Source organism: Alosa alosa, chromosome 5, assembly GCF_017589495.1.
Source record: "Alosa alosa isolate M-15738 ecotype Scorff River chromosome 5, AALO_Geno_1.1, whole genome shotgun sequence".
Classification (NCBI taxonomy): domain Eukaryota; kingdom Metazoa; phylum Chordata; class Actinopteri; order Clupeiformes; family Clupeidae; genus Alosa; species Alosa alosa.
This window is the reverse complement of record NC_063193.1, coordinates 17174658-17200761: the sequence shown is the minus strand read 5'-3', so window position 1 is coordinate 17200761 and position 26104 is coordinate 17174658. Positions and strand designations below refer to the sequence as shown.

Here is a 26104-nt window from a genome sequence, read left to right as displayed (position 1 = left end):
GGTTTAGTGTGTAATTGCTTTTGAAAGGTCCAAGGAGTGTCTGCACATATTTGTTTGCTCTTCCTGAAAGCTTCCTTGAGTAATTAGGCAGTTGAGATAACTGCAAGGAGGTCACCTCAGGTATTTAAATGTAAGACATACTTATGGTATGCTCAGTGAATCAGTCCAAGAAAGTGCAGTCATTTTCATAAATTGGTCCAATGTTTGTGTGAAATCACAGTTAGTGAAGGACATCTAGCCTACTTGTGTCTGTAGAAAAGAGATTCTTTTTCATTCAAATTACGGCTGGCTCATTGTCATCATTTGCCACCATGAGTCTTAAGTCAGTTTTTATTGGTGAATTTTCTGATGTTTATCATGGGGAAATGGAGGCCTGATTCAATCCCAGACAAGAGGGGCTGGGAATGGGAAAGGGAAAAAGGTAAGTGGTGGCTGCTTGGTCTTGTGCGTGAAAGGTCTTGAAAGTGATGCTCCTGAAATGTGGGCATGCTGTGAAATGCCATCTGGAACGCCAAGTCACTGGAGTAGCTGTGGGGTCTGTGATGTGGGAAGCTATTTTCACCCTCGGCCGCTACCGGATAGGGCATGAAGGCAGGCTTTCAACTGGGGCTGGTGCAGGCCTACAGCTATGGACAAGACCTCTCGCTCACACGCACACAGGCAAGTGAATCAATTCTCCTCGATAAGTCTCTTTTGGGCTCAGCATTTTTTTTGTGCCAAGATGGTGGCCATTCTCCCCTGCTGAGCCGCCATTGACCCCAGTTGCTGCAGAGGGGATGTGTCCTGCCTTGGCTCTCGGAGCGAGCAGCTGCATTCCTTTCTCTTCCTTAGTGTTCTTTAGTGCTTTTCTCTATGTGGATTCAGCCATGTATCTCCTCACTGAGGACTGGAAAGTGGACCAGACCTGTAGCAGATATCCCACTGTCATTCCATTAAAGAAGCAACACACTAGGCTAACTTGGGCTCTCTAGTAGTAGAATACCACAAATTCCACCTGTCTCTGCCAGTGCCTGAGTTTGGTGTGAGTCCTGGATTAATGTCTGGAACCTAATAACAGCCCTAGTTCCTAGCCGGAGCTCCCTCTCTCTGGCTTTCTTTCTTTCTTTCTTTCTTTCTTTCTTTCTTTCTTTCTTTCCCTTCCTTCCCCTCCCTTTCCCTCCCTCTCTGTCTCCCCTCTATGGCCTCCGCAGGGAGAGCCCACTCATCCACCTCACACAAGAGAAATCAGAGCAGACAGCTGCACTAATGCTCCAAACACCAAACAGCAGGCTCTCCTCCCTGCATGCCAGCTTTCAAAGAACATTTAGGTGTGTGTGTGTGTGAAAAAAATCCAGTTCCTGTATTAGAGGAGACACTCCACCTTAGCTTCCCCTGCCCCTGCTTATCAAGATGGAGATCTGAAATGACACTTGGGCAGCTGAACCGGGCATGTGACCCCCAGTGACTCACGGCCTCCAGAGAGCCTCCAGAGAGTCTCTCAGATGCCTGTCCCAGAGAAGCCTCTCCCCCTTTTATCTGCTATATGGAAACTGCACGTTTGTGTTTTACTGCTTGTTTGTGTTTTGCCCGCTGGGACACTAAAAAAGATCCATATGTAGTAGTAGTCTGCCTGTCAGCCGTGTGTGTGTGTGTGTGTGTGTGTGTGTGTGTGTGTGTGTGTGTGTGTGTGTGTGTGTGTGTGTTCCTCAAATTCAGCCCTTGTATGGAAATGGGTTGCTTGACTCTGTGCCTGCCTACAGTGTGTGTGTGTGTGTGTGTGTGTGTGTGTGTTGCTTGAGCGCGGCGCATGTTTTTATAGATGTGGCACGGACATCCTAAATGCTGCTTTTTCTCTTGTGGCCCACTCAGACAGAAGTCCCATTCTGCAGTGAGATTTATAACCTGCTCCCTCCCTCCCAGGCTCTCTCTCTCTCTCTCTCTCTCTCTCTCTCTCAATCTCTCTCTCAATCTCTCTCCCTCCCTCCCTCCTTTTCTCACTCGCTCCCTCCATCTCCCCACCAACACAGCTGCTGTGCCGACATTTCCAGGAAACTGGATAACATCCAGAAAGAGCGAGAGGGGGGAGGGGAATGAGAGGAAGATAAAAAGTGTGTGCGCGTGCTGAGTGAAGATGTATAGGGGATAACGGGCCTGTGTGTCTATAGAAACAAGGGAATGGTCGATTCCATAAGTACACAATCACTGTTTCGGACTGAACTGAAAGCGGAAAAGTCAACGAAAGACTGATATTATTCATGGTTGATTTGGTGTGTGTGTGTATAATAGACCTGCTGGAAGTGGTCCAAGCATGTAGCCCTGGGGGCTTTGGCTGGATGCCCTATATGTGTGCCAATGCCCCCCCAAACCCCCGTGCTGGACAGTGCCAGGCTTGGTCTGCTCATGTTTATAGCCTGCCTGTGTCTCTCTCTCTCTCTCTCTCTCTCTCTCTCTCTCTCTCTCTCTCTCTCTCTCTCTCTCTGCAAACATGCTCCTTTGAAGCCAATGTTTGACAAAAAGGGACCGATCGTTATTGTTTTCCGATTTCTGTTTTTGTAGCAAAGTTCAGGGTTGACAAACTCTAGCCTGCAAATTTGTTTGGTGCACTGCCAGTACAGTATGGCAGCTCAACGTCAAGGCTGAGCCCTTGGTTGAAACCAAACATCAAGCTTAGGGCCCCTGTAGTTGTTTCAGCCTCACTCTTATATCTTCTGCCATTTATGTGATTTTGTATGTGTTTGTGGTGAGGTGACCTTTACTTAATTGTGCAGTCCGTTTGCCCATGTGCGTAGGAGTGCCGTAAGCCTTTGTAAGGGTGTTCTAAATTGCTCTTGTCTCCTTGACATTCAAGGCTTCATCAGATGAGCAGACACCACTTGTCTTCTGCGATCTGGGACTAACAGTCGGCCTACACTGGGGGTGTGCAATTGAATTGTTCTGTTTGCTGACCATGAAAATAGTTTTTAGAGGACTGGTCTAATTTATTTGAATGTACGTGCCACTTGTCAACTGTAGCCTGTTCCATTGGTTATAGTGGGAGGTAATTGTTGCAGCATAGGCTCTATGAACAGAATACTTCTATTTACGTGCCTGGTGTAGCCTATACAGTCAAGAAATTGGAAAGTTAGCCTATACCTTGACATCTTGAATTGGAAATGAACCTCGATTCAACAGACACGCTCTCCAGGCTACATTGCTCTGATGACTCATTTGCATTAGCTGAATTTCAGTACTCTTGTTCTAGTCGATCCAGAGGTCTGAGTCATGCGGCCTTTTGTTTACAACAGATGTTGATTCACTCTGACATTGATATTTCTATGTAAATTAAGTGGCGTGACAGAAAGTGGTCATTTATACCATTTTTTTTGGCTCTGCGAACAGGAATCATTTCTTTAGGATGCCAACACAGGGCTCCAGAGTGCGACCCTAATTTTTCAAACTAAAAAAATCGGAGGTCGCACCGGTGCAACCAGCTATTCGAGAGAGGAAAAAGTGTCTGCATTGAAACTTTAACTTTGGTTCAATAACACACATATTTGGCCAATATTGTGGTTTAAACAAATCACAGATAGTGAAGGGCGGGACCTCCCCTCTAATTGGCCGTGGCCCAGTGCCTGTGTGTAAATTTGAAAATGCGTGTGCTGCAGAGAGAGACAGGTCAGAGACCCGTCAGATAAACAGAGTGGATGTAGTTGCATTACAGTGTGGTCACATAGGCCGAGATAAATGTCCCCTCTCCCCACTGCCTTTCGGCGGCTGGCAGCAGCAAACCGATCAGACGAGCCCGAGATGATGATCAAGTTTATCGTTGCCTACGATAGGCCTAGAAAAACTTCCCTTCACCAAGTTCAGTCCGAAATAATTATTCACCAGAAAAATAGTTTGAGCGTAAACCCGCCACATTTATAGGAGTCATTGCAGATGAAAAGGCGTCTTAAAATTGCGAACAATGCATACAAGGCCTTCGAGCGACAGAGATACAGATATAGCCAAAAAGGAGTCGCGGCATTGACGCCAGTTACATGCAGGGAGTAACCCGGTTTTCAACAGTAATATTAGTTTTGCGCGCAAGTTGTGTAAACTCATTCTGATGACATCAATCTATTTAATCCGGTATTTGGCGCAAACCGAATATCGCTGCTACATTTAAAGCCCGAATATTCCCTGCATGTATAACTGGTCATTGTGTACGGTGAATTGAATGGACACATTTAGATCGAGCATGGTAAGTCATTGCAATAGCCTATAATAATAGGCCTACCATTTCGTTACTGCATTATCCATAGTGATGTTCTTATTGAAAATTTAAAAATACTCAAATTAAAAAGTAAATTGCATTGTGGGGCTGTCAAATGATTATTGCAATCATCATTGCAAAATCACATAAAAATCCCCCAGGCTACTTGGAACATCTCTTTGTGCTCAAATACATTTCTATGGAAGATGCTAGCATGGCGAGCTGGTTTAGCCAAGGCCTAAAGATTATGAAGGATAGTATGTAAGACATTGAGCCATGAGATGTGCAGTTTGAAGCCCTTAAAAGACGTGCACTATTAATTTATTCACTATTATTTTTATTTAATTAATCTTGAGATGTTTTAAGTTTAAATTTCAGCTCAGTGAAGCACTTAAAGCACCATCACTTCATTAAGTTACTTTTCTTGTAGAATTGTAAATCATAAGTCATAGGACAACCTATATAGGACAGTAACTAAGGAAGAAAAGTGAACCTGCTGCGGTGTTAAATGCGATGTGGTTGAAAATTTGGGTGCACCTAACTTTTGTGCTGGTGCACCTAAGCACCAGTGCAACCAGTGCAACCAGTGCAAAAAGTTAGTCTGGAGCCCTGCAACAAAAGTGCTCCCTGTTGCTACCCAGCACATTAACTGGCTGCAGGTCAAGGCCAAGAACGATAACTATAAATAAATATTGTTCTCGTTAATATAAATGACAGCGTTCACACACAAACTATAACGATAATGACATGAAGAACGATATCGTTGGGCATCACTTTCAGAGCGATTTTCAGAACGATAAACAGCTAATAGCCAATCAGAACCCATCGAATTTTAACCGTCACATTCATTAACACAAGGAGAGACTGTTTATTGTTGTTCAGTGTGAACACTTTTATCGTTATGGTTATAGTTATCGTTCTTGGTGTGGATGGGCCTTTATCTTGTCAGATTGGTTGACCTCAACTGTTGTAGAAATCAGGTAGGGCTTTGAAGAGTCTCCTCTCTCTCTCTCTCTCTCTCTCTCTCTCTCTCTCCCTCTCCTCTCCCTCCCCCCACCCACCCCAGCGAGGCACAGGGGTCATGCTGTAATCTCCTGGGCTCTCTGCGTCTTAAACGCAGTTAAGGAGGGTGTGGCCCAAACCCGGTCATCATGGAAAACAACCTCAGTCAGAGCAGGGGGCCCCAGGCTGGGAGTGGTTAACAGGCAGTCTCTCTCTCTCTCTCTCTCTCTCTCTCGCCACCCCACCCACTCCATCGCTTTCCTCTTTCATCCCTTCTTCATGTCTTCCTTCACACTTTTAGTCATACACACTTTCACAACCATTCCTCCCACACAGCACACAGTAATATCTCCGCGTTTGAGGGACATGGTCAGAAAGGACGGCAGATAGGACGCACGACTCACACCGCTCTTGAGTTGGTATTGACTAGATCTCTCTCTCTCTCTCTCTCCCCGTCTGTGATGTGTGATTATGAAACAGGGTGGCAGCTTATGAAACGGGGGTGTGTTGGCCTGAGCTGGGGCCTCACTGGGAGCAGCAACCGGCACAGATTTCACTGTGTGTGTGGGACTGGCACATCACAGTGAAAGCCTGACAATAACAGACCGACGGACTGCACCCCTCCCTCCTCCCCCACCCTTTCGTGCAAACCATAAAGCACTGCTCACAACAAGTCCTCAGTGGAACCTCCTGTGCTGTCACATACATGCACACACACACAGTCAGTATCAAGCCTGCAACAGCAGTGCTACAATGGCCTTAAACAAAGTCATACACTACTGTGATGCCTCACAGAGCTGTACAATTTGGGGAAAATCTCTTAATTGCAATTTTTCTGACAGATTTTTTTGCGATTGTAATTTGATTTGTCACTTTTTCAAAGCCCAGTTTAAACCGTTCACCACAAACTCACACAGACACACACAGAGTCCATTCACCAACTCCCGTACATTACTTTGTCTGTTTGGCTTAGTCTCTTATTGTCTTCCTCTATCTCTCTTACTCTCCTCTCCTCTTCTCCCTTCCTGTTCTCGGAATAGACGTGGGCATGTGTGTCTGTGACTGAGGCATTTGTTTAGCATGGTTTACAGTATGATGGTCTCTAGTGAGAGTGAGAAAGTGAGTGGGTGGAGGAGGGGCAGTGTTGCTCACACCAGTAAACACTCCAAAGACTGGAGAATCAGCAGGCTCCTGCTAGTGTGCCCTCCTGACTCGACCATCACTGGCTCTATTGTTCACACACACACACACACACACACACACACGTTACAGTAAGCAGGCATGATGTCACAGCAGCACTCAGACAAAGGAACTCGTTTTTCCAGGAGCCGTCATCCGCTCCGGGAAGCTGTGTGTGTGGGAGGCCAACTGTGAGAGCGGGGGAGGGGATGAGAGGAGAGGCAAGCTGAAAACGTGTGTGTGTGTGTGTGTGTGTGCGTGCGTGGGGTGCTACTGTGGAACACTTGGCGTTGGGAAAGGCATTCTGTCATTTCCGAACGCCTCCATTGTTTTCTCTGTGGCTGCCCAGTGTTGGTCCCCCAGTTTCCCTGGGCCAGTCCTCTGTGGCTCTCTCTCTCTCTCTCTCTCTCTCTCTCTCTCTCTCTCTCTCTCTCTCCTCTCCTCTCCTCTCCTCTCCTCTCCTCTCCCTCTCCTGTACAACTTTCTTCCCTTTCTCAGCCCCCTCTTTCTTCATATCAATCATCTGCTATCTCTATCTCTGTCTTTATTTTTCTCTCTGCATCTGTCAGTGTGTGTGTGGGAGGGTACCTGAATATATACGGCCTGTGCTGTTTCTGCCTTCTTGCAGTGTGTAGACTGATAAGGTTGATTTCTGAGGAGCGCAAGATTACAATGATTGTGTGTGATTGTGTGTGTGTGTGTGTCCTACCCCTCACTGCCTCTTTTCTTCTGTGTCTGTAGTATGACGATAATCTTCAGAGCCTCTCTCTGGTGTTTGTCAGGCTTCTCTGGTCCTCTTATCCAAGTGTGTTTACTTAAACACACACACACACTCGCACTTGGAGACAAATACAGTGCTGGGCCCCGGTCCAGCTGTGAGTGTGTTTTATGGCTGTTTATTGGTCACTCCTGACGACGCTGGCTGCTCCACGGCAGCTCCCATTCCGGCACATTCCAACGAGGTCACAGAGCATGGGCTTCGCTGACATCACGTCGGAGGTCATTCTGAACTGTTCTTGGTATGCTGGCGTATTTGGTTGCCTGTTTCCTTTTTTTGTGTTTGTGTAGGGATGGCTTATGGTGTGTGTTTTTTTTTATAGGGTTAGAATCTAATGCTAATCCTATAAGGAAGAGGTTCATCCCATTGGAGCAAGTCAGACAGACAGCCATTCATGTTATCTTTTTTTTTTATTCTGGCAAGTTCTTTGTTCATTTTCACAGCCTGCTACCTCTTTTAGACCAGGAAACCCCCCCCCACACACACAGCCTGCATAACTGTGATTTCCTTCCAGCCACAGCTACTACAGCTTGCCCCTCCCCCTGTCTCTCTCTCTCTCTCGCACACACTCACACACACACACACACACTCACACACACACACACACACACACACACACACACCATCCCTGACCACAGCACTTAGTGTGATTAGCCCTCTCATCCATTCGGCAGTAGTGGTCCTCTGGTTAGCTTTGGCTGCTGATCCAGGGATGGCTGCGCGCCGCAGCTCCTGACTGGGGGAGCAGCCGCCGCAGGTCAGGCCCACTGACTGGGGATCAGCTCCGAGCGCGTGGTTTCTGGAGCGGTTTACGGTTTCCATTCATGAAGACCAGGGGGAAGTGGCTGCTGGATGTGGGCCTGATGGCTTGCTGGCGCTTTCATCTATGAAAAAAAAAAAAAGACTGAGCGAGATGGAGAGTGGGAAAGAGGAAATGACACGTTAAGGAAGAGAGAGGTGACTTAAGCGTGTGTTTGTGTGTGTGTGTGTGTGTGTGTACACACACACACACACACACACACGCAAACAATCACAGTAGAGCTCTAGGTCCTCACATACTCATAGCTGCTGCACACAACATTGTAAGAAGAGGGAAAACAAAATGGAGTGAGATTCTGCTCTTTGTGTCGACTTTTCCACAAGCCTATCAGTGTCTGTCTGCATGCCAGGGCATTATTCTCTCACAGGTGGGCCATTCAGTTGTATATTCTCCTATATTGGCAATAGCTTGAGCATGATGCAATGGCGTCGTCTTTATTGCAAATTCCCCTGTTGTCTATTTCACGTGATGTTATTGTCATCACATGTCTTCACTAAACCAGAATGACTTCCTCTGTGCTTGACACAATGGCATACAGGTCTTCGGACCTCGTCTGTATACACTTTTTGTTGGTGACCAGCAGTCATGTCATGTGTGCTCGATTGCCACTATAACTATACAATGAGCCGTAGCTTCTTACTTAGGAGGTTTTTGATATGCATTGCACATTGGTTGACATACAAACCTCAAATGAAGGTAGTCTGGACTGTGTGTGTGTGTGGGAGAGTAGGCATAGGAGAAACCTATTGTGACTGGGTGCATGTGATCAAAGTGTCTTTGTCTGTGTGAGCTAAGGTACTTTGATGACAAATTTAGAGATTGTGTGAATAAAAGTGTGTGTGTGTGTGTGTGTGCAGGTGCGTATATGTCAAGGACAGAGAGAGAGGGTGCTCCTGCTGTCTGGCCTGTCCCCTGTAATTAGTGACCTAAATTTAATCAAGGCCTCCATTGGCAGTGACAGCCCTGTTAAATCCCCTCTCCTCCTCCTCCTCCTCTCTGTGTCTTCTTCCTCTCTCTCGTCCTCTCTTCACTGCTTTTTCCTGAGCTTTGTGTGTCTCTGAGGACGGCTTAGTGTGTGTGTGTGTGTGTGTGTGTTTGTGTTTGTGATGAGGCTGGAGAAAGAGGGAGAGGGGGGGGGGAGGGAGAGAGGGAAGGAAAGAGAGAGGGAAGAAGAGCCCTTTGCTTGTTGCTTGGGAGATTATTGATCTCAGAATCTCATTTTCTGGTCTGCTGAGCTGCCTGCTGAAAAATAGCCGTCTGCCTGAGCAGCACAAACAAAAGGTGTGTGTGTGTGTGTGTTGGGGGGTGCTTATTGCTCTATGAATGCGTTTGATATTGGTCAGTAGTGCAGTCAACTGGAAGGGCTTTGAGGGGGTGTGTGAGTGTGAGGGAGAATATGAGACTGTGTGTGTTTCTATGCCAGCTGTCTCCTGCATATTTCAGGCACAGTTGTGGAAGTCATTATGCTGTGACTGTGGGGGATGGGCACCCTCATACTGCTGCTGTGCACACACAGAGGTATGGCTTTTTGTGCTGCATTGGTGTGTTGGTGTGTGTGTGCTGGGATGCTGCTGTGTGTGTGTCTGTAAATTGTCTACTTTCTAAATGGAGGGATTTCTCACTGAAGGGGAAGGTATGTGTGTGGAGAAAGGGGAAGTAATTGTGTCTGTGTGTGTGTATCTATCTGTGGAGTTCGGTGATTTTGTGTGTGGGTGGGTGGTTTGGTGTGTGTGAGTGTGTACCCAGATCCTGGGGCTAATGGGGTCTTGTGGCCCCTCTGTCTGAGGCAAGGTTGAATTTATGGTTGCAGTTTTCATTAGTCACCCGGCACAGCCTCCCTCTGTTCCCACCAGACCATTAAAGCACATGAATCTAAAGAGTGTGTGTGTGTGTCTGTGTCTGTGTGTGTGTGGCAGCATTCGGCCTGCCCTCACTTTACTTGACTTATAACTATTAGGAATGTAGTATAGAGAATATTTTGTGTAGGCGGCCTACACTTTAAGCCTCTCCGTGTATAGAATACACTAGGCCTTGTTAATTTAAAGCAACACCAAAGAACTTTCCCTCTGTCGCACGCACACTATTTGTTTATCCAGCAACGGCTTTGCAAACAATGATGTCCACAGACAAGGTAAAATATTTTGCACGAACTACAGATCCGCTACCCGATCTGACAAACTTACATAGTGCGGTTAAAGCCGATAGAGGGCCGCGAAGCGAATGTGGAATTGCCGTTCACCGTGTTACGAGTTGATGAACCACTAAAACGATTTTGGAAACATTATTTTAAAGTTCAAAAAAACTCTTTGGTGTTGCTTTAATGAATATGATTGGTCGTCTAGTTTTTTAAAAAATCAAGATTAAGTTAATCCACGCTTTTGCTTGCTTTTGGTATGAGACGGGTGTTTGATATTGTGGCGTTCTTTACGTCAGTAGTTACACACACACATGCACACACAAGCAAGCACAGACAGATACTCAGTATACACACTCACTCATAAAACGGTGGCTTGAGGAAAAACTGAGTAATAGATCTCAGCAGCAGGCTCTGGCTTTGAAGCACTTGTTGACAGGAGATCACCTCTGTATCCAAAAGGCACTGCAGTCGAGAGGCTGACAGTCACACACACACACACACACACACACACACACACACACACACACACACAGTGGGGATTAGTTGAGATTATTGCTCTTCTCTGTGGTGAGTCATTCACTCAGCTCTTATGCAACTGCTATATGGTGTGCATGCCTGTGAGTGTGTAGGAGTCGCTGTACTGCTGCTGGATGGGGATGTTGAGTAGGTGGTGTGTTATGTTTGTTCTGGCCTGGACTGAAGCTATGAATTTGTCACTGATGCGTGTGTGTGTGTGTGTGTATATGTAGAGCAGGGTTTCTGCACTACATACACACACACACATCAGTAACAAATAGTCTAAAGTCTAAAAAAAAAAAAAAATGTAATGTATTTTCATATTACATTTAAAATGTACATACTAGCCTATGTCTTAAATATGCTTAGATAGTTATGAGTTATTTTAATGTTTAACGTTAATGGTTCTGTCGTAACAGTATTCAGAATTCATTTTAGCAGCATAGATTGAAGTTGTTTGACATACAGTATATCACAATGTAATACTACAATTACCACTAGATTTATGTGGAACTAATTACTGAATGTTTTTTAGCATTTATTTATTTATTTATTTATTTATTTATTGATTGAGAACAGGTTTATCTACTTCACTAATAATTCTGGGTTTTTTCTTCATAAACTTTTTCCAGTATACATGTAGGGACGGCAAATAAATGTATTTCCCCAAAGGTTAGCGTGTTCCAATAATATGCCAGGCTTAGACCCGACCCTGAAGAATGGGCTAGTAGTGTGTGTCTGTGTTTGTTTGTTAGTTACTGGGGTTTCCTCATTTGTGAAGTGGGCTGTTGCTATTCCAAATGAATAGCTAGGTGTGGCTCTGTTTGCATTGTGTTTGTTATTTGTAATGTTGTGGATATGCACTGTAAGAGAGTTCATTGTTTTCAACTCTGTAAACATGGCATGATGGAGGAAGCTGTTAATCATCAATATCTCTGCGTGTCTCTCTGTGTCGTCTTGTACAAGAAATCATTTTGATCAGTCATTTTAAAGATCATTTTCAGGAAATCTTTTCTGTGTTGAGTATTTTTGGTGTGTGTGCAGCTGTTTGAACTGCTGTGTTAGCAGGTCACAGGTGTGTTGCCACACGCTTTTCTGTCACCGTTGGTGATATTTGTGTGTGTGTGTGTGTGTGTGTGTGTGTCGTTGTTGTGTGTGCATGCATGCATGCGTGCCAGTGACTCCTGTGAGCTCGTCGGCTCATCTGACAGCTCTGTGTTGTTCCCCCGCTCTCCCTCTAGAGATGGAACATGTAAATGTCACTGGGCTAGGGGCCACTGAGCGCGTGCAGAGCAGCACTGATGCCTTCTTGACTCGACTGTGTGGGTGTGTGTGTGACCAGCATCACAAAGACGTCCTCTCCTACGGCTCAGTGCCATGCTTACACCCCCATACCCCAACCACACGCATGTCCCCATGTCAACATGGAAAGTTAACTTGACTTGAGCCCTGACTGCACACTCTGTCTGACACGTTTAAACTTTGACTGTTCCCCCATAGTGGTAATGGTGTGCACTGTGGCTTCCTATGTATAAACGTGTCAAACATTTCACCACCACAACACAGTGGTGAGGGTTAGTTGTTGTTGTTGTTATATTTCCATTGACCTTTCGTTGGCTTTGCTCGGTAGTAGTTTCCTTGCCCAGAGGACTCTTTTGTTTTCAAGTCCTGATAAGTATGCATGCCAAAGACAGGTGGAGGTCTTTGTGTGGGGACCTGTGTGTGTGTGTGTGTGTGTGTGTGAGAGCTCATGATGTGCTTTTTGTGGTGTGTTTGTTGTAGTAAATGCTTCTGCTGTTATTAGGAATATTTGCTATCTTAAACATTCAATGGTGCCCATATTGTCTTTACACACAAGTCTCTATCTCTCTCATACACATACACACCTATCCTTGGCCTGATTGAATGTGGCCATGTGTGCATAGTGCAACAGTGTGTGTGTGCGCGTGCGTGCGGGGCTGGTAGCTCCCCTGCAGGGCCCCTTGCCTTGTAAAAGGCTTGTTGTGTCTGTGCAGGGTGGGGTGCTGCTGGGGAGGTCACTGCCCTCCACGGCGACCTCTGACCCCAGAGAGCTCTGCTCAGCTCCCCACCCAAACACCCAGGCCACGGCCAGCCTATCATCGAACTCCTCGCCTCCTTCAAAGGGACTGAGGGGGAGGTGGCTCACTCACACAAGCACACACGCAGATGTGCAGTACACACACACACACACACACACACACACACACATTTTTGGCACAGACATTTTTAGGTGCAGACAAACACACACACATACCTTCAGTTACGCACTGTTACTCACAGTGAGTGAGTGCTCCCTTTGGAGAAAAGTGTAAAACCTTCCTGGGAAATGTCAGGTCATGGTGTTGTGTGTGTGTGTGTGTGCGCTGTGTTCCTCTGTAATTCCCCTCAGCACATTCCATCAGTGTGGAAATTGGGTAAACATGAGTGGTGCCTCAATTATGTGTTGTGAGCTGTGCTGATAGTGGTGACAACTGATAAGAGCAGCCTGTGTGTGTGTGTCTTTTCTCATGAAGAGATAGGCCTAAGGGTTATCAGATTTTAACTGTAAGATTGTCAAACTTAAATGACTGTGTGATTACATCATTTAACAGTCTATGTAGTTAGTGTTGTGAACAGAAGGTGTGTGTGTGTGGCGTGATGATTGATGTGCACAGGATGGAGTGGGGGAGACATGATATTCATTTGAACCAAGTACGGTCATCAGCTCTGAGGAATGGAAAGTGTGTGTGTGTGTGTGAGAGATTTTCCAGTCTTCAGTCCAGGTGCCACATTCTTGCTGGACTGAGATTCCTGTGGTTTACCATATCAGTCTTACTGTCGTTCTCATTCTGTTTTATGTACACAACGCACACACACACACAGTGTATGGCTGTGCGCACACACACACACACACACACGCATACACATACACAAACTGCACACAGTGATGGCATGTTCTCTTTTATGCGTTGAGCAGAGGGGGTTGTGTTTGCTCTTAAGATTGATACTATTTACTCTGGAACTGTAACTGAAACCAAGACAAAAACAATTGGATAATGTGTGTCATCTTTGGAGTAGAGTGGCGTGCATGTGTGCATGCATGCGTGCCTGCCTGCGTGTCTCACTCTTTCCCTCAAATGCTTTTGTTTTTGTACATGCTCAGATGCAAAGCATGCTGAGCATGTTGAGGTTGGCATAAGTTGGTGCCTGCTAGTCCAAAATGACTCTTGGGACTGTTTGACCTAGTGGAGATAGTATTTGTATTCCTTTTCAACTGATGCATTCCTTTTCAACTTATTCTCTTTGTATGCGTATACTGACTGTATACATGTGTCATTTCTTTTGACCTTGGTGTGGTGTGGTGGTGTGGGTGTGTGGGCTAACATGAGGTGATGGGATGATTGAGGCGCTCACTGGAAGCCTTCTAGTAGCTGTCCAAAGGGCAGCCCCTCTCGCACTGTAACTCATGTTCCGAGTGGCAGAAACAGGCCAAGGTGCAGAGAGTGTGTGTGTGTGCGTGTGTCACATGATCTGCACCCTCACCCCCTACCCACCCCCATAAATAAAGAACTGAAGGTGTGAAGTTGCTCCCAGGATCTGAGCCGTCACTCTTGTGTACAGTGTGCCTGTGCCATTGTAGCACTTTTGGTGCAGGCTTGATATTGTGTGTGTGTGTGTGTGTGTGTCTGTGTGAAAAAGTGTGTGTTAAGTATCTAGAAGCTGATCAGGTGGTAAGTAGCACATATGTTATTTGGTTGGTCAGCCCCTTCCCCCTTAGCGTGTGCATGAATGTGTGTGTGTGTCTGTGTGTAAAGTATCTAGAAGGTGTTTTAGCTTGTGCGTGTTTGACTGTTTCCTAAAACGTTCTGGAAGGCTAGGTGGATATGGAAGCATAGGATTCACGTCTGCAGTTTGTGTCTCTTCAGCTGTCTTTGGGCTCTGCAAAGCGTTGCCTTCTATGCATTTCTATTTGTGTGTGTGTGTGTGTGTGTGTGTGTGTGTGTGTGTGTGTGGAACCATAAAAAGGAGGGATGGAGAAAGAGGGAACAAAGGCAGGGGAGTCAGTGAGGTGGTGAGTGCTCTAGAGTGGAGAGAGAGAGAGAAAAGGAGAGGGGTGAGCGAGTTCATTCTCAGCTTGGCAGGCAGCCAAACCCCCTGCCTGTGGCTATGTGTAGCTCTGTCAGAGAGAGAGAGAGAGAGTGTGTGTGTGTGTGTGTGTGTTCTCACACAGTATTGCATGTGTTTCTCCTCCTGTCTAGAGGCCCAGGCTGGTGTTTATATGTCAATCTCACTCACTCACACACACACACACACACACACACACACACACACACACTCTCACACACACACTCACACACACACTAATAAGGGAAGTAGAAAGCCGCTACAAAGGAAGGCTTATCTCTCCGTCAGTCTTTTAAACCTTTGTCTTTTTATACCATCCCCCACGGAGATCACGACCCTCGCTCATATCCAACGGGAAGATGACACAGGAACACTTTTGTGTGTGTGTGTGTGGAGCAGGTGTGTGTGTGTGTGTGTCAGTCATACTCACAAGGAAGGAGTTTGCTACTTAAAAAGAATTCCTCCCTGGTGTGCAGTTCAGGACCGCGAGCTTTGAGCGGAGAATAATGTCTGGGAAATCAATGGACTGTTGTTTTGGTGTGTGTGAGAGGGGTGGGGGTTTACACATATTAGTTTATTTACCCCCGCTGTTCCATGGGTGGCTGAGTTGCTCTTAATGTTGATGAACATACGTGTGTGTGTGTGTGTGTGTGTGGTGTGTGTGTGTGGGTGGTGTGTTTGTTTGAGTTTGAGAGATTTGCTTTCCTGTGTTGCATTAGTGCCTTGATGGGTTTGTTTGTGTTGGGAGAGTAACGTTTGAGTGAGTTCAGTTGATAAGGTGTAGGTTGATGGTGGAGGGGGCCCTGTCGGTCACAGCTCATATGTGCTGGCTGATGTGTTGATACAGAAGCATTTCCTCTCATAACACTTCTGTTTGCTGTTCTAGTCAGCTGCTGTGTTGTCACCAGTGGTTAGCTGTTTTGTGTGTGCGTCAAGGTCATGATTCTAATCTTTCTCTAGCTGCTTTCAGACCTAGGTGTAAGTCTGCATGTTCTGCGGAGGTCAAGAGGTTGGGTCGTATATCTAAACAACATAACTGGCTATATGGAATTCCGAACTTAGCCGGCTCTTACACTACTCCCCTCCTAGTATTTCCGACGGACATTATGTAAATGAGCTTGTGTCTGAACGAAGCAAAGAACATATGCGTGTTCAACCATGCAGAGATTCTGTTCATGTGCGCCAGTGTCGTTCACACATAAAAGCTGCATGTTAGCATCATATCTGAATCACCCGAAGGGTCGGACCTCCGTTTGACAAAGATCCACATATACTGAGGAGGTTGTCTGAAAGCAGCTCCTGTTAAAGCTTTTTCACACTAAAATCTGTGATATTCGCATGTTTTTTTCCCCCCGGCCTGTCAAATACAGAACGCGGCAGTAGGAAACTTCATTCGCTGACCCTACACAAAAAGCACAGAAAATCAAGCCTGTTCCGAAACTTTTTTTGACAGACAAAAGTTTTGGAGTGTGCAAATGTGATTGACACAACGTGAAGTCGTGTTTATTTTTTCACATTCCGTCAGAGTGGTAAGGCCCACAAGTGCAAGAGAGACTCACGGCACATTATGTTCAACTGTGTGTGTGTGTGTGTATGAGAGAGTGAAAGTGTGTGTTAACTGATGTCAATTATATTCAACAGGACGTATTCATATCCACAAATGAGTACAAATGTATGTATATATATATATATATATAAGTATATATACTTTTTTGATCCCGTGAGGGAAATTTGGTCTCTGCATTTAACCCAATCGGTGAATTAGTGAAACACAAACAGCACACAGTGAACACACAGTGAGGTGAAGCACACACTGATCCCGGCGCAGTGAGCTGCCTGCTACAACGGCGGCGCTCGGGGAGCAGTGAGGGGTTAGGTGCCTTGCTCAAGGGCACTTCAGCGTGCGTGCGTGCCGGGTCGGTCATCATGGTGGGAGAAACTTTGAGTGCAGTGCATTAACAAATGAAGATGCAGGTTAGTAAGAGGATTGGGCTGTAACCTGACGTGTTAAATATCAGAGATGGCAAGCCTGTGGTGTGTGCGTGTGTGTGGCAGTCGTTGCCAGCTTCTTTTGGCAGGAGGTACAGAATTAAATGCTAACACTCTCATTACGGACATCACACACAAGGAATGGGCTTCACCTCTCCCTTCCTCTCGTGTGTGTGTGTGTGTGTCTTTAGGCTTGTTTGGGTGAGAATAATTGTGATATATTATCTGTCCTCCTTGTGCCATTAGAGTGTGTTGAAATTTGTGCAAGTTCTTCAGTGTGAATACTGTGTGTGTGTGTGTGTGAGATACAGTTAGGGTCTGTTATCGTTAGTGCGAGTTGGAAACATTTCAGCTTGTACTCAACAGTTGTGACTGACTTAAAAATAGAAAGAGAAATCCATAAATTCACTTTTTCGAGGAATGTATTCATTAATATATAATTTCTTTATGTATTTATTAATAATGAAAAAAAAACATCTTGAAGGCCAAGATGCATTGAGAATCACTTAATCGTAATGCATTGTGTAATTGAGTCAAATTGTAGACGGGATAATTGTAATTGAATGGAGAGACCAGGGAAGATTCACACCCCTAGTGCCATGTGATGTGTTTCACGATGGGGGTGTATCATCTGTGTTGCTTGACTACGACCCAGACCTTAAGGTGTCGTCCCCTAGGAATTATATGGTTCTATCTACGTTCTGAGTAGTTCTGAGATTTTTGAGCGTCAAAGTTTTAGAATTCCATAGAGTTATATTGATGAGCGGAACAAACCTTTTTAGATATAATGTCCAAGAGTGCATACAACTACAAGAAGCACTTCATCTCGCCGCCTTAAGTTGTCACAGAATAAGAATCAATAACTCAATTTTGACAAAATGGCAGATAGAACCTTATAATTCTAAGGGGAGAGTGTGTCTTTGTTTGGCTGTGACACTGGGACTGAGTTAAAGAGGTGGAGACAGCGTGGATGTCTCTGTTTGTCAGTGAGATGGGTAGAGAGGATTTGGCGTGGGGAGAGTGGGCTGAAGTTGGGGGTGAGCGTTGGCCAGTGAAACGTGCTCCGAGACGGTCAGTAGAGATGGAGAGAAAGAGAGCATTGAAGGGAGTTTCGGACTCCGTGTAGCGTGAAGGGGTTGTATCCGGTCACAAGCAGGTGTGAATGCAGAGTTTTCTCCCTCGCTTTCCTACACACACACACACACTCTCACACATACACACTCTTTTACACTTCTCTTCTGTCTGTGTCTTGAACTCCTGACAGCTGCCGCAGCAGTGATGGATTGCTTCTGACAGTTTCTGGGCCTTTTCCCGGAAAGGCCTTGCCCATTAACACTCACACACTCACACACTCACACACACACACACACACACACACACACACACACACACACACAGTCCAACCAACCGCCCAGCTTCCCAAATAAGTGTGTCTTTTCGCCAATAGCTACATGGCAGGGAATGTTTACTTACCGTAGCACTCTCGTGTTTACTTGTCAAGTTCTCTGTCTGTTCATCTCTGATCCTGACTGTTCTTTGTTCATTTTGTCACTTTCAGGTCGCTGACCGGCAGCCCCTCCTCCAACCCCTGCCCCCCTTCACTGCCCAAAATGCACGGCATCGCTGTCCCAGCCACGGCCACTTTCTGTGCCTAGAGGAAGTCGCTCGCCAGTGCCCGTCCCCCCGGCTGCCATGTCGTCTCACGGGCAGCAGCTGCCCCAGGGCCGCAGCCGAGGCATCGACCCGCGTCACCTGCCCAGCCCCGCCACCCTGCCTCTGCAGATGCAACGCTCACACACGGTAAGTGTGGGGTCTCTCTCTCTCTCTCTCTCTCTCTCACTCTCACTCTCACTCTCACTCTCTCTCTCTCTCTCACACACACACACACACACACACACACACACACTGACACACACACACACACACCAACCATTATTAGCATGCCCATTGAATGTATTTCCCAGTACACAGTCACAAGCATTCTCAGTATGGGTAGTGTTGTGGGTACTGACATGTCCGTACTCCCATGTATTTACTTTTCTAATCTGTAATCTGTAACGTTTTCATTGCATTCACCTGTCACTTGTGTGCTGCTTTTGAGAACCCGTAGACATCCAGGCATGGTAATCTGCTTGCCCTTGGTGACTGGGGCAATGATCTCCTCACCCCTGCAATAGGATTAGGTGCAGGTGGACAGGGCGGCATGGGGAGGGGGAATTTTTGGCTTTGGGGGTTAATTAAAGCAGGGCTATCTGATTTGCCCTGGAGTTCCCTGGTCCCGGGAGCATGGGTCCAGGCCACAGGGCTGCCTAGGTATTCTCGTTCCAGCCATTTAGACAACCGCTAGAGTGCCTTGACCTGTAGTGACCCCTTAGATGGGGCTGCAAGTGAGCGCTCACCCTCCTGAGGCAGATGGAGCCTAACAGTGCAGCTCATCCACGAGAGTTTTGGAGCAGAGGGACAATATAACATGGAGTATTACATTGGAACAGGGTAGTACACTAGGCAGCTCCAGCTTACACAGTAGACATTGAAGGAGAAAATACCCAGTGCTAGAGGTTTAAGTATTCAGCAGGTCATCATGTGCCTCAGTAAGTGCCATTTGCTGTTTTTTCTTCTTACAAAAGAAGTAATTAAATGTCTTGCACTGATAAATGAAACAGCAGGTTTATGGATGGGTTTGCTGTGTGTTTGAGAGGGTGTTTTGGGTTGACTGGACTTTGGGTGTCTTGTAGACAGCCCCTTAAACTGTGTGTGTGTGTGTAAGAATCACGCATGATAAGACCCCTGCAGCCGGAGAGGATTTTGCCAACAGAGAATTATCACGCTCCACTGGAGGTCATGACCCTCCCCTCTCCCCCTCCATTAGTTGCTCTCCATCCCTCTCTCTCCCTCCCTCTCTAACTCTCTTCATCTCTTTCTCCCTCTCTCTCTCTCTCTTCCTCCCCCACAATTGCTCTTCCTCCATTCACCCATCCACCTTCTTGTTGTAGCCTGTCTGCCCAGTACTGTATTCAGCCACTAATACCCCCCATTCCCAGCATGCACTGCAGTCTATCATGTTCTAGGCCATATGGTGGCTTCTGCGTAGGATGTGCTGCTTTGCACAAGGCTACGGCTATCCTCATGGCAAGATATGGGTGGGTGTAATGCTTGAATGTTTGTCAGCTCTGCCCTGTGTGAGCCTGGTTTGTTTGTTGGTTTATCGATGTTTTTGCTCTGTCACTACTACTGTAGCTACACACACACACACACACTTTATCATTATGCTTATTTTTATTTTTAGCATATTTAGTCAGGACTTTTTGCAGCTGTCTCTCTAACACACACAATACATTCATTTCGACACAGAGACCATCATTTGAGTCAGGAGCTAGAGAGAAAGCACATGTCCACAAATTTTCGTCTAATTTAATGATCTCCAGGTAATGTGCCGCTATAAATCACTGACCAGGGGGAGGTACACTAGATATAAAGACTGTAAAGAAAGGAAGGAGGACGAGAGAAAGAGACCCACCATTCTTTGTTTTTTGTGCCCATTGTCTAAAGAAAGTGTGTGTGTGTGTGTGTGTGTTAGGGGTGTAACGGTACACAGAAGTCACGGTTCGGTTCATATCTCGGTTCGGACATCATGGTTTCGGTACGAGTTCGGTACAATGGAGGGAAAAGCAAAACAAAAATGCAGAAAGCTATTTTTTTTTTATTGTGCTGCAGGTTCTACCACCTAGTGGCATACTGTCTCTCTCCTCTGAGCTATCTACAACAGCCTGAAGTGTGTAAGATGTAAACAGTTGGGCCTACAATAAGTACCCAGACTCCATCTGTAACTTGTAAACAAAATAAGACAATCAGCTATAAAACTGAAAATAGGCCTACAGCATCTCTTGTTTCTGAAAGTGCCATTTTTAAAAATCCACTTAAGCAAGACCTTCAACATCCGTGTTTAGTTGTACATGGAAGGGTCTACAATTTGCCTCAATATTTTTCAGTGTGTGTACAATAAAAACTGTGAAAATATTACACTATTTTGCCTTCTTTTAAAAAAAATTACCACGCGATTTACATAGCTTTCTGTCATTATGAAATCATTTTAAGCCATAGGTTTTGGTCCTATTTGCGGGTGTGTGTGTGTGCGGTGTGTGTGTGTGGGGGTGTGTGTAGGATTCAACAGGAGGGCCGAGGTGATGGCGACGGTGATGTAGATGAGAGGAGATGGCCGGTGAGAGAACCGAGATGGAGACAAGGAAAGCGGGAGGCATTGGGGAGGAGGACTGTTGCTGGTGTCAGATCTGTGTGGCATTGGCATTACTAGCTGTGTGTGAGAGAGAGGGATTGACAGAGGATTTGGTGAAGTGGATTAGCATTTTGAAGTGTCAAACTAATGTAGAATCTCGGGAACGTGACCTGTGCTGTGTATGGCAGCATATTTGGAGCCCTGGGCATGTTGGATGTTTTTCAGAAAGGATCTGTGAACTCCTGCATGTGTATTCAGGGTTCAGATGCAGGGCTCTACACTTAAAAAATAAATTCAGGAGCACTTGTGCCCAAAGTTAAAAAATTTAGGAGCACAGACAAAAATTTGGGCGCACAGTCAGTTAGGTCACATTAAGAATGACTGACAACATTTAGGCTACAGGAAACAGGATTTTAAAGATCAGTGCCTACTTTATTTTCAGTCTGTTCTATTTTCCTACATTTTGTTAATGTAAAATAATATAATACATTGCCATATTTGCATTTAGCCTGTACATCAAGTATCCTGCCAAATGTAGGCTAATTTATTTATTTGTGACTCCATCTATAGCTAAACCAAATATGCCCATGGTGACCTATCTGACTGCATACTGCCTAATACTACTACTAAAACAGTCCATTTTCTCTTCCACAAAACCCAACATAGGCTAATCAAGGATATATGTTTTATACTTTTAGTTTTTATTTTGAAATATCTGTATTGATAGGGGCAGTAGGCAAGCGTTAGGCCTACTTTCGTTTTGCACTTCAGCTTGTATTCGGGTGTAAACAAACAAGCATGCATGGAAGCCTGGAGTTGTCAGTAGCGTTCTACCGTTTGAATAAAATGGGAGTATTACTGGAGGCTACTTTTGTGCGGGTTCGCTACAGCTATATTTTGCATATTGCAGCCAATATCGTCAACTGGGCTGAAAGGCATGTTAGGTTACCTTTCCTTCTCTCACTGCATTCTCAGAATCACATCCTGTTCCTCCTATATCCAATGAATTCGGGTGGATAGAAGAACTAATTTCTTCAATCTTTGCATCTTGGCTGGCTAGTCTAACTTTCCGCTTTTCTGCCGCTCTTGAATTTGATAGAAGCGATTACTAGCGAGTCACAACGAAACTGCTAACATTGATGGGAAGTGTAGTTTTATGCTGAATTCGTGGATTGATTCTATGGTTTGCACCAGTAATGTTTCGATGTTGCGGTGTATTTTGTAGACAAACATTGACATGGTTAGAAGTCATTCGCACCAGTGCGCTTAAATATTTTTTTGCACTCGCACGGCATCATTTTTACTCGCATGTGCGAGTGAAATGGGCGCACTGTAGTGCCCTGAGATGTAAGGAGCTGTGTTGGCATAAGAGCTGAATCATGTCACCCTATCCAGATTGGGGGTAGTGTATATGCAGAAGTGTCCAAATGGTTTGGCCACCATAGTGGAGGCTAAAGGATAGGCCTACATGCAGCATGAAAATATTTACATGATATCTAGGCTCCGTTAAGATTGATTAATCCATGTTTCATTACTTTAGTGAAGGCTAACAGACCCTTATAGGGTTTCATTTAAGCACTCAACTAAGAATCATGTATGTAGCACAGGGCTTTCACAACCACTTGATATTAGCTGACAAGTGTTTAATAAAAGTTGTCGACTAGTCATTATGAACAAGTACAGTGCCTGTGCTAGTTGTTGGCAGCGGGTGTTTCACCTTTATGTGTTTAAACATAGCAGACAAGTTCTTATTGTACATTAGTGCAGCAGTGCACAACTTATTTGTGACAGTGGAACAGGTGTCATTTTTGGAGAAGTACTTCTATACATTGGAATGTCTAGCCTGTCTAGCCTTTAGTCATTTTGTTCATAACTAGTTGACTGCTGCCTACAGCACCTGACCAGTGATTTTTAACATTTAACTTGTTGATTTAAAACCCTACACGAGCAACACGCAAAGAGGAATCCTCCTTGTGTTTTGCAATGGTATTGATGCACTGGTCTGTATGTTTTGAGATGACTATCTCTGTGCTGTATGTGCATCTTGTTCTAGTTTTTGTTGCAATGTGATGCTGTGATGTTATCCTCCTTATACTGATTGTGTGTGTGTTTGTTTCAGGATGTGGGGCTGGTGGACTACCATCACTCACGGGACTACCCAGCACACCTGGCCCTGTCCCAGCACCGCCGCCGACCCTCCCTGCTGTCAGAGTTCCAGCCTGGTAACGAAAGGTGAGCGCACACACACACACACACACACACACACACACACACACACACACACACCAATCACCATGTACCTGCAACCATATTGATAGGAAAGAATGTTATGCCATATCATTGCAGAATTTTGTCATATTAATGTTGTTATGTGATTGGATAGGGAAGGTATTTCAGCCATTTGTTTGCATTACATCCGTCTTCCTATCTCTTCCTGTCCTACACATGTGCACACTAGGGGTGGGCGATATATATCGTCTGCGATAATATCGTGATTGTTGTTTTAACGATGTGCAAATTGACATTATCGAGTATTTAAATTACTTATGGGGAAAAAACACTCAAAATCACGCATTGAAGACTCATACTGTAGCCTACATTAACAGGAGGTGTATGCGGGAGAAGCCCCTGGCTGCAGCAGAGCAAGTGTCACATGATCACTAGTGGGTCACAACATTGTCCCACGCCCGCCTAATGTTTATTTTGTGCAGCGAGAGTAGCCTACTTGGGGTTTTATACGGCTACTTCTGTTCAAGTAGCATTGATGAGACGGTCACGTTTTTCCTACACGGTATTATATGGAGAGAAAACATTAGCCTTTGAGTATTTTAATAGTCAGTTGTAAACAAAGAACTATTCTCATGTAACTCCTTTGGAAATGGACTGAAGTCCACTCTAAATATGTACGTTTACGATGCTAACCGTTAGCATCTCTATGGGATTTCTCATATACATTAGCCATAAGCTAACGCATTAGTTTATATTCTGTAACTTGGAATGCTAGCCTACATGATTGCTCTTAAACAAAACATCGAAGGACATAACTGAGATGTACTCTGTTGGTCTGCTTAGTTTTACAGTGAATCCTATGTAAAGGTTTGAAAGGAACTTCAGCTTCAGACTTTCTCTTGGGAAAGGCCTATTCATCTTCTCTAATGTAGCTGGCTACCATGTCATTGCCAAACACACACAAGTGGGGGCAGAATTGGAAATGTGTCAGAGTGACAATGCATTGGTTGATTTGGTTAAAAAGTCACAGGTTAGGTTATTGGTTATTATTGTAATGATGCTATTCATAAATAATGAGCTGTAAAGTAACTTATCGGACTAATTATCGTTATCGCCAAAATCACAAAAAATATCGAGATATTATTTTTTGTCCATATCGCCCACCCCTAATGCACACATGGTCATGCTTACAGCTTACAAAGTAGGGAGACCAGAATTCTACATGCAGATGTACTCAAATATGCAAACTTAGGCCACATGTGCTAACGGCTATGCTCCCCCACACACACACACACACACACACACACACACACACACACACACACACACACTCGTCTTCACAGTTATACATTTTATAGTTTTAACAGCCTTCATAGTTTTACCCTTCTCTAACCCTGGTAGACTCTTTAGCCATGTTTGCATTGCCTGTGATCGCATCCCTTAGAGAGGAGAGTGTGTGGGTGTTTCTTGGTATCATGTTAGAGTTAATCTCCCTTTCCTGTTCTGTATGTGTTGATGTAAGAGATTCAAGCACACACTTTCCTGGGCGTGCTGGCTTCAGCTATGGAAAAGTCTGGCAATATGTTTTACACAGGAGTGGTGTTAAGACGATCAGTACCTGGGCTATTCCTTGTTGTTGTGATGACTATTTTGGCCATCTTGTTGCCATTTTCAGACCGTAATCCATATGATAGTGTGCAAAATGAAATACAGCACATGTCTTTTTGGCTGCAACAATAGATACAGTTACCTGTTAATGAGCATCTGAGTAATTGGTATAGTTACCTGTTAATGAGCATCTGAGTAATTGTACTGGCCCTTGCCTCAGAGTACCCTGTTTGGACAGAGCAGCTGTTGCATGAAGGCCACGCCAGTCGTCCAAGCCCAGCTCTTTTGAGTGCGAGCCTGCGTGCTGTGGGTGAGGTCATGGTAGCTCTGTCTGTGCTCACCGCTCAGTGCTGGAGAGTAGTTTTCAGGCATCCAGCAGCAGGTTACCCCTGCAGATGGGCTGCTGGCTCCGCCGAGAGCAGGAAATTCCCCTGCCAGAGCACCTGCGTCCTTATCACACTCCCTCATCAGCCCAGCTATGAGAGGCACTTGCGGAACTCCCTCTCTGTGTGTGTGTGTGTGTGTGGTGGGGTACACCAGAACCTGCCTTTCTCTGTTCTACTTCAGTTTCTTCAACAATAAAGCTGTGTGTGTGTGTGTGTGTGTGTGTGTGTGTGTGCGCCTCCAAAAGGGTTCTCGACTGTTGTACAAAGAAATGGCTGATCTTTAATGCAATATCTACACTGCCCATTATCAGCAACCATTCATTCAATTTTCCAAAGGCACATTCTGTTTACTAATCTGGTATCATTTTAAAAGGCTAACTGAGAGAAAACATTGGAGAACCCTTTTGCAATTGTAATGTAAGCCCATAATGCAATCTGAAAACTGCTGCCCTGTTTTAAAATAAATAAATAATGCAACTGATTTCAGCTGGTATTTTGTCTATAATGGAGTGGAATGGAAATGTGTAGGTTAGTAGAAAACCTTCACAAATTGTACAGTGCAATCCTGTGGATATAAGAGCGTGCATATCCAAACAGATTGTAAAGCCACATTAAAGTCGGTGATGAGAGAGGTTCCCCCTTCACTGTGATGTGCTTTGGGTGCCTTGAAAAGTTCTATATAAAAGCAATGTGGTGGTGCCAGCAGAGTGCTGCTTAAACTGTGGGTTCCCTAACAACCTAATGGCTGTCCATCAGCTGTGTGTCCCTTATCGCAGCCTGACTGGCAAGTCTAACACTGTGTGTGTAAGGCTATGTAGGGCCAGGCACTGTGTGTGAGGGGTTTCTCCCTCCCTTATGCCCTTTTGTTAAAGATGGCAGAAGAGTCTG

At 45.3% G+C, this 26104-nt stretch overlaps 1 protein-coding gene across 1 annotated transcript in view; it reads left to right on the top strand.

Moving 5' to 3' along the window:
- Positions 1-26104, top strand: part of ncor2 (nuclear receptor corepressor 2) — a 117725-nt gene that overhangs the window by 7220 nt on the left and 84401 nt on the right. Inside the window, 2 exon segments of the mRNA XM_048243487.1 lie at positions 18318-18559; positions 23113-23225. Of these exon segments, the coding sequence (XP_048099444.1) occupies positions 18452-18559; positions 23113-23225 (221 nt within the window). The 5' untranslated portion in view covers positions 18318-18451.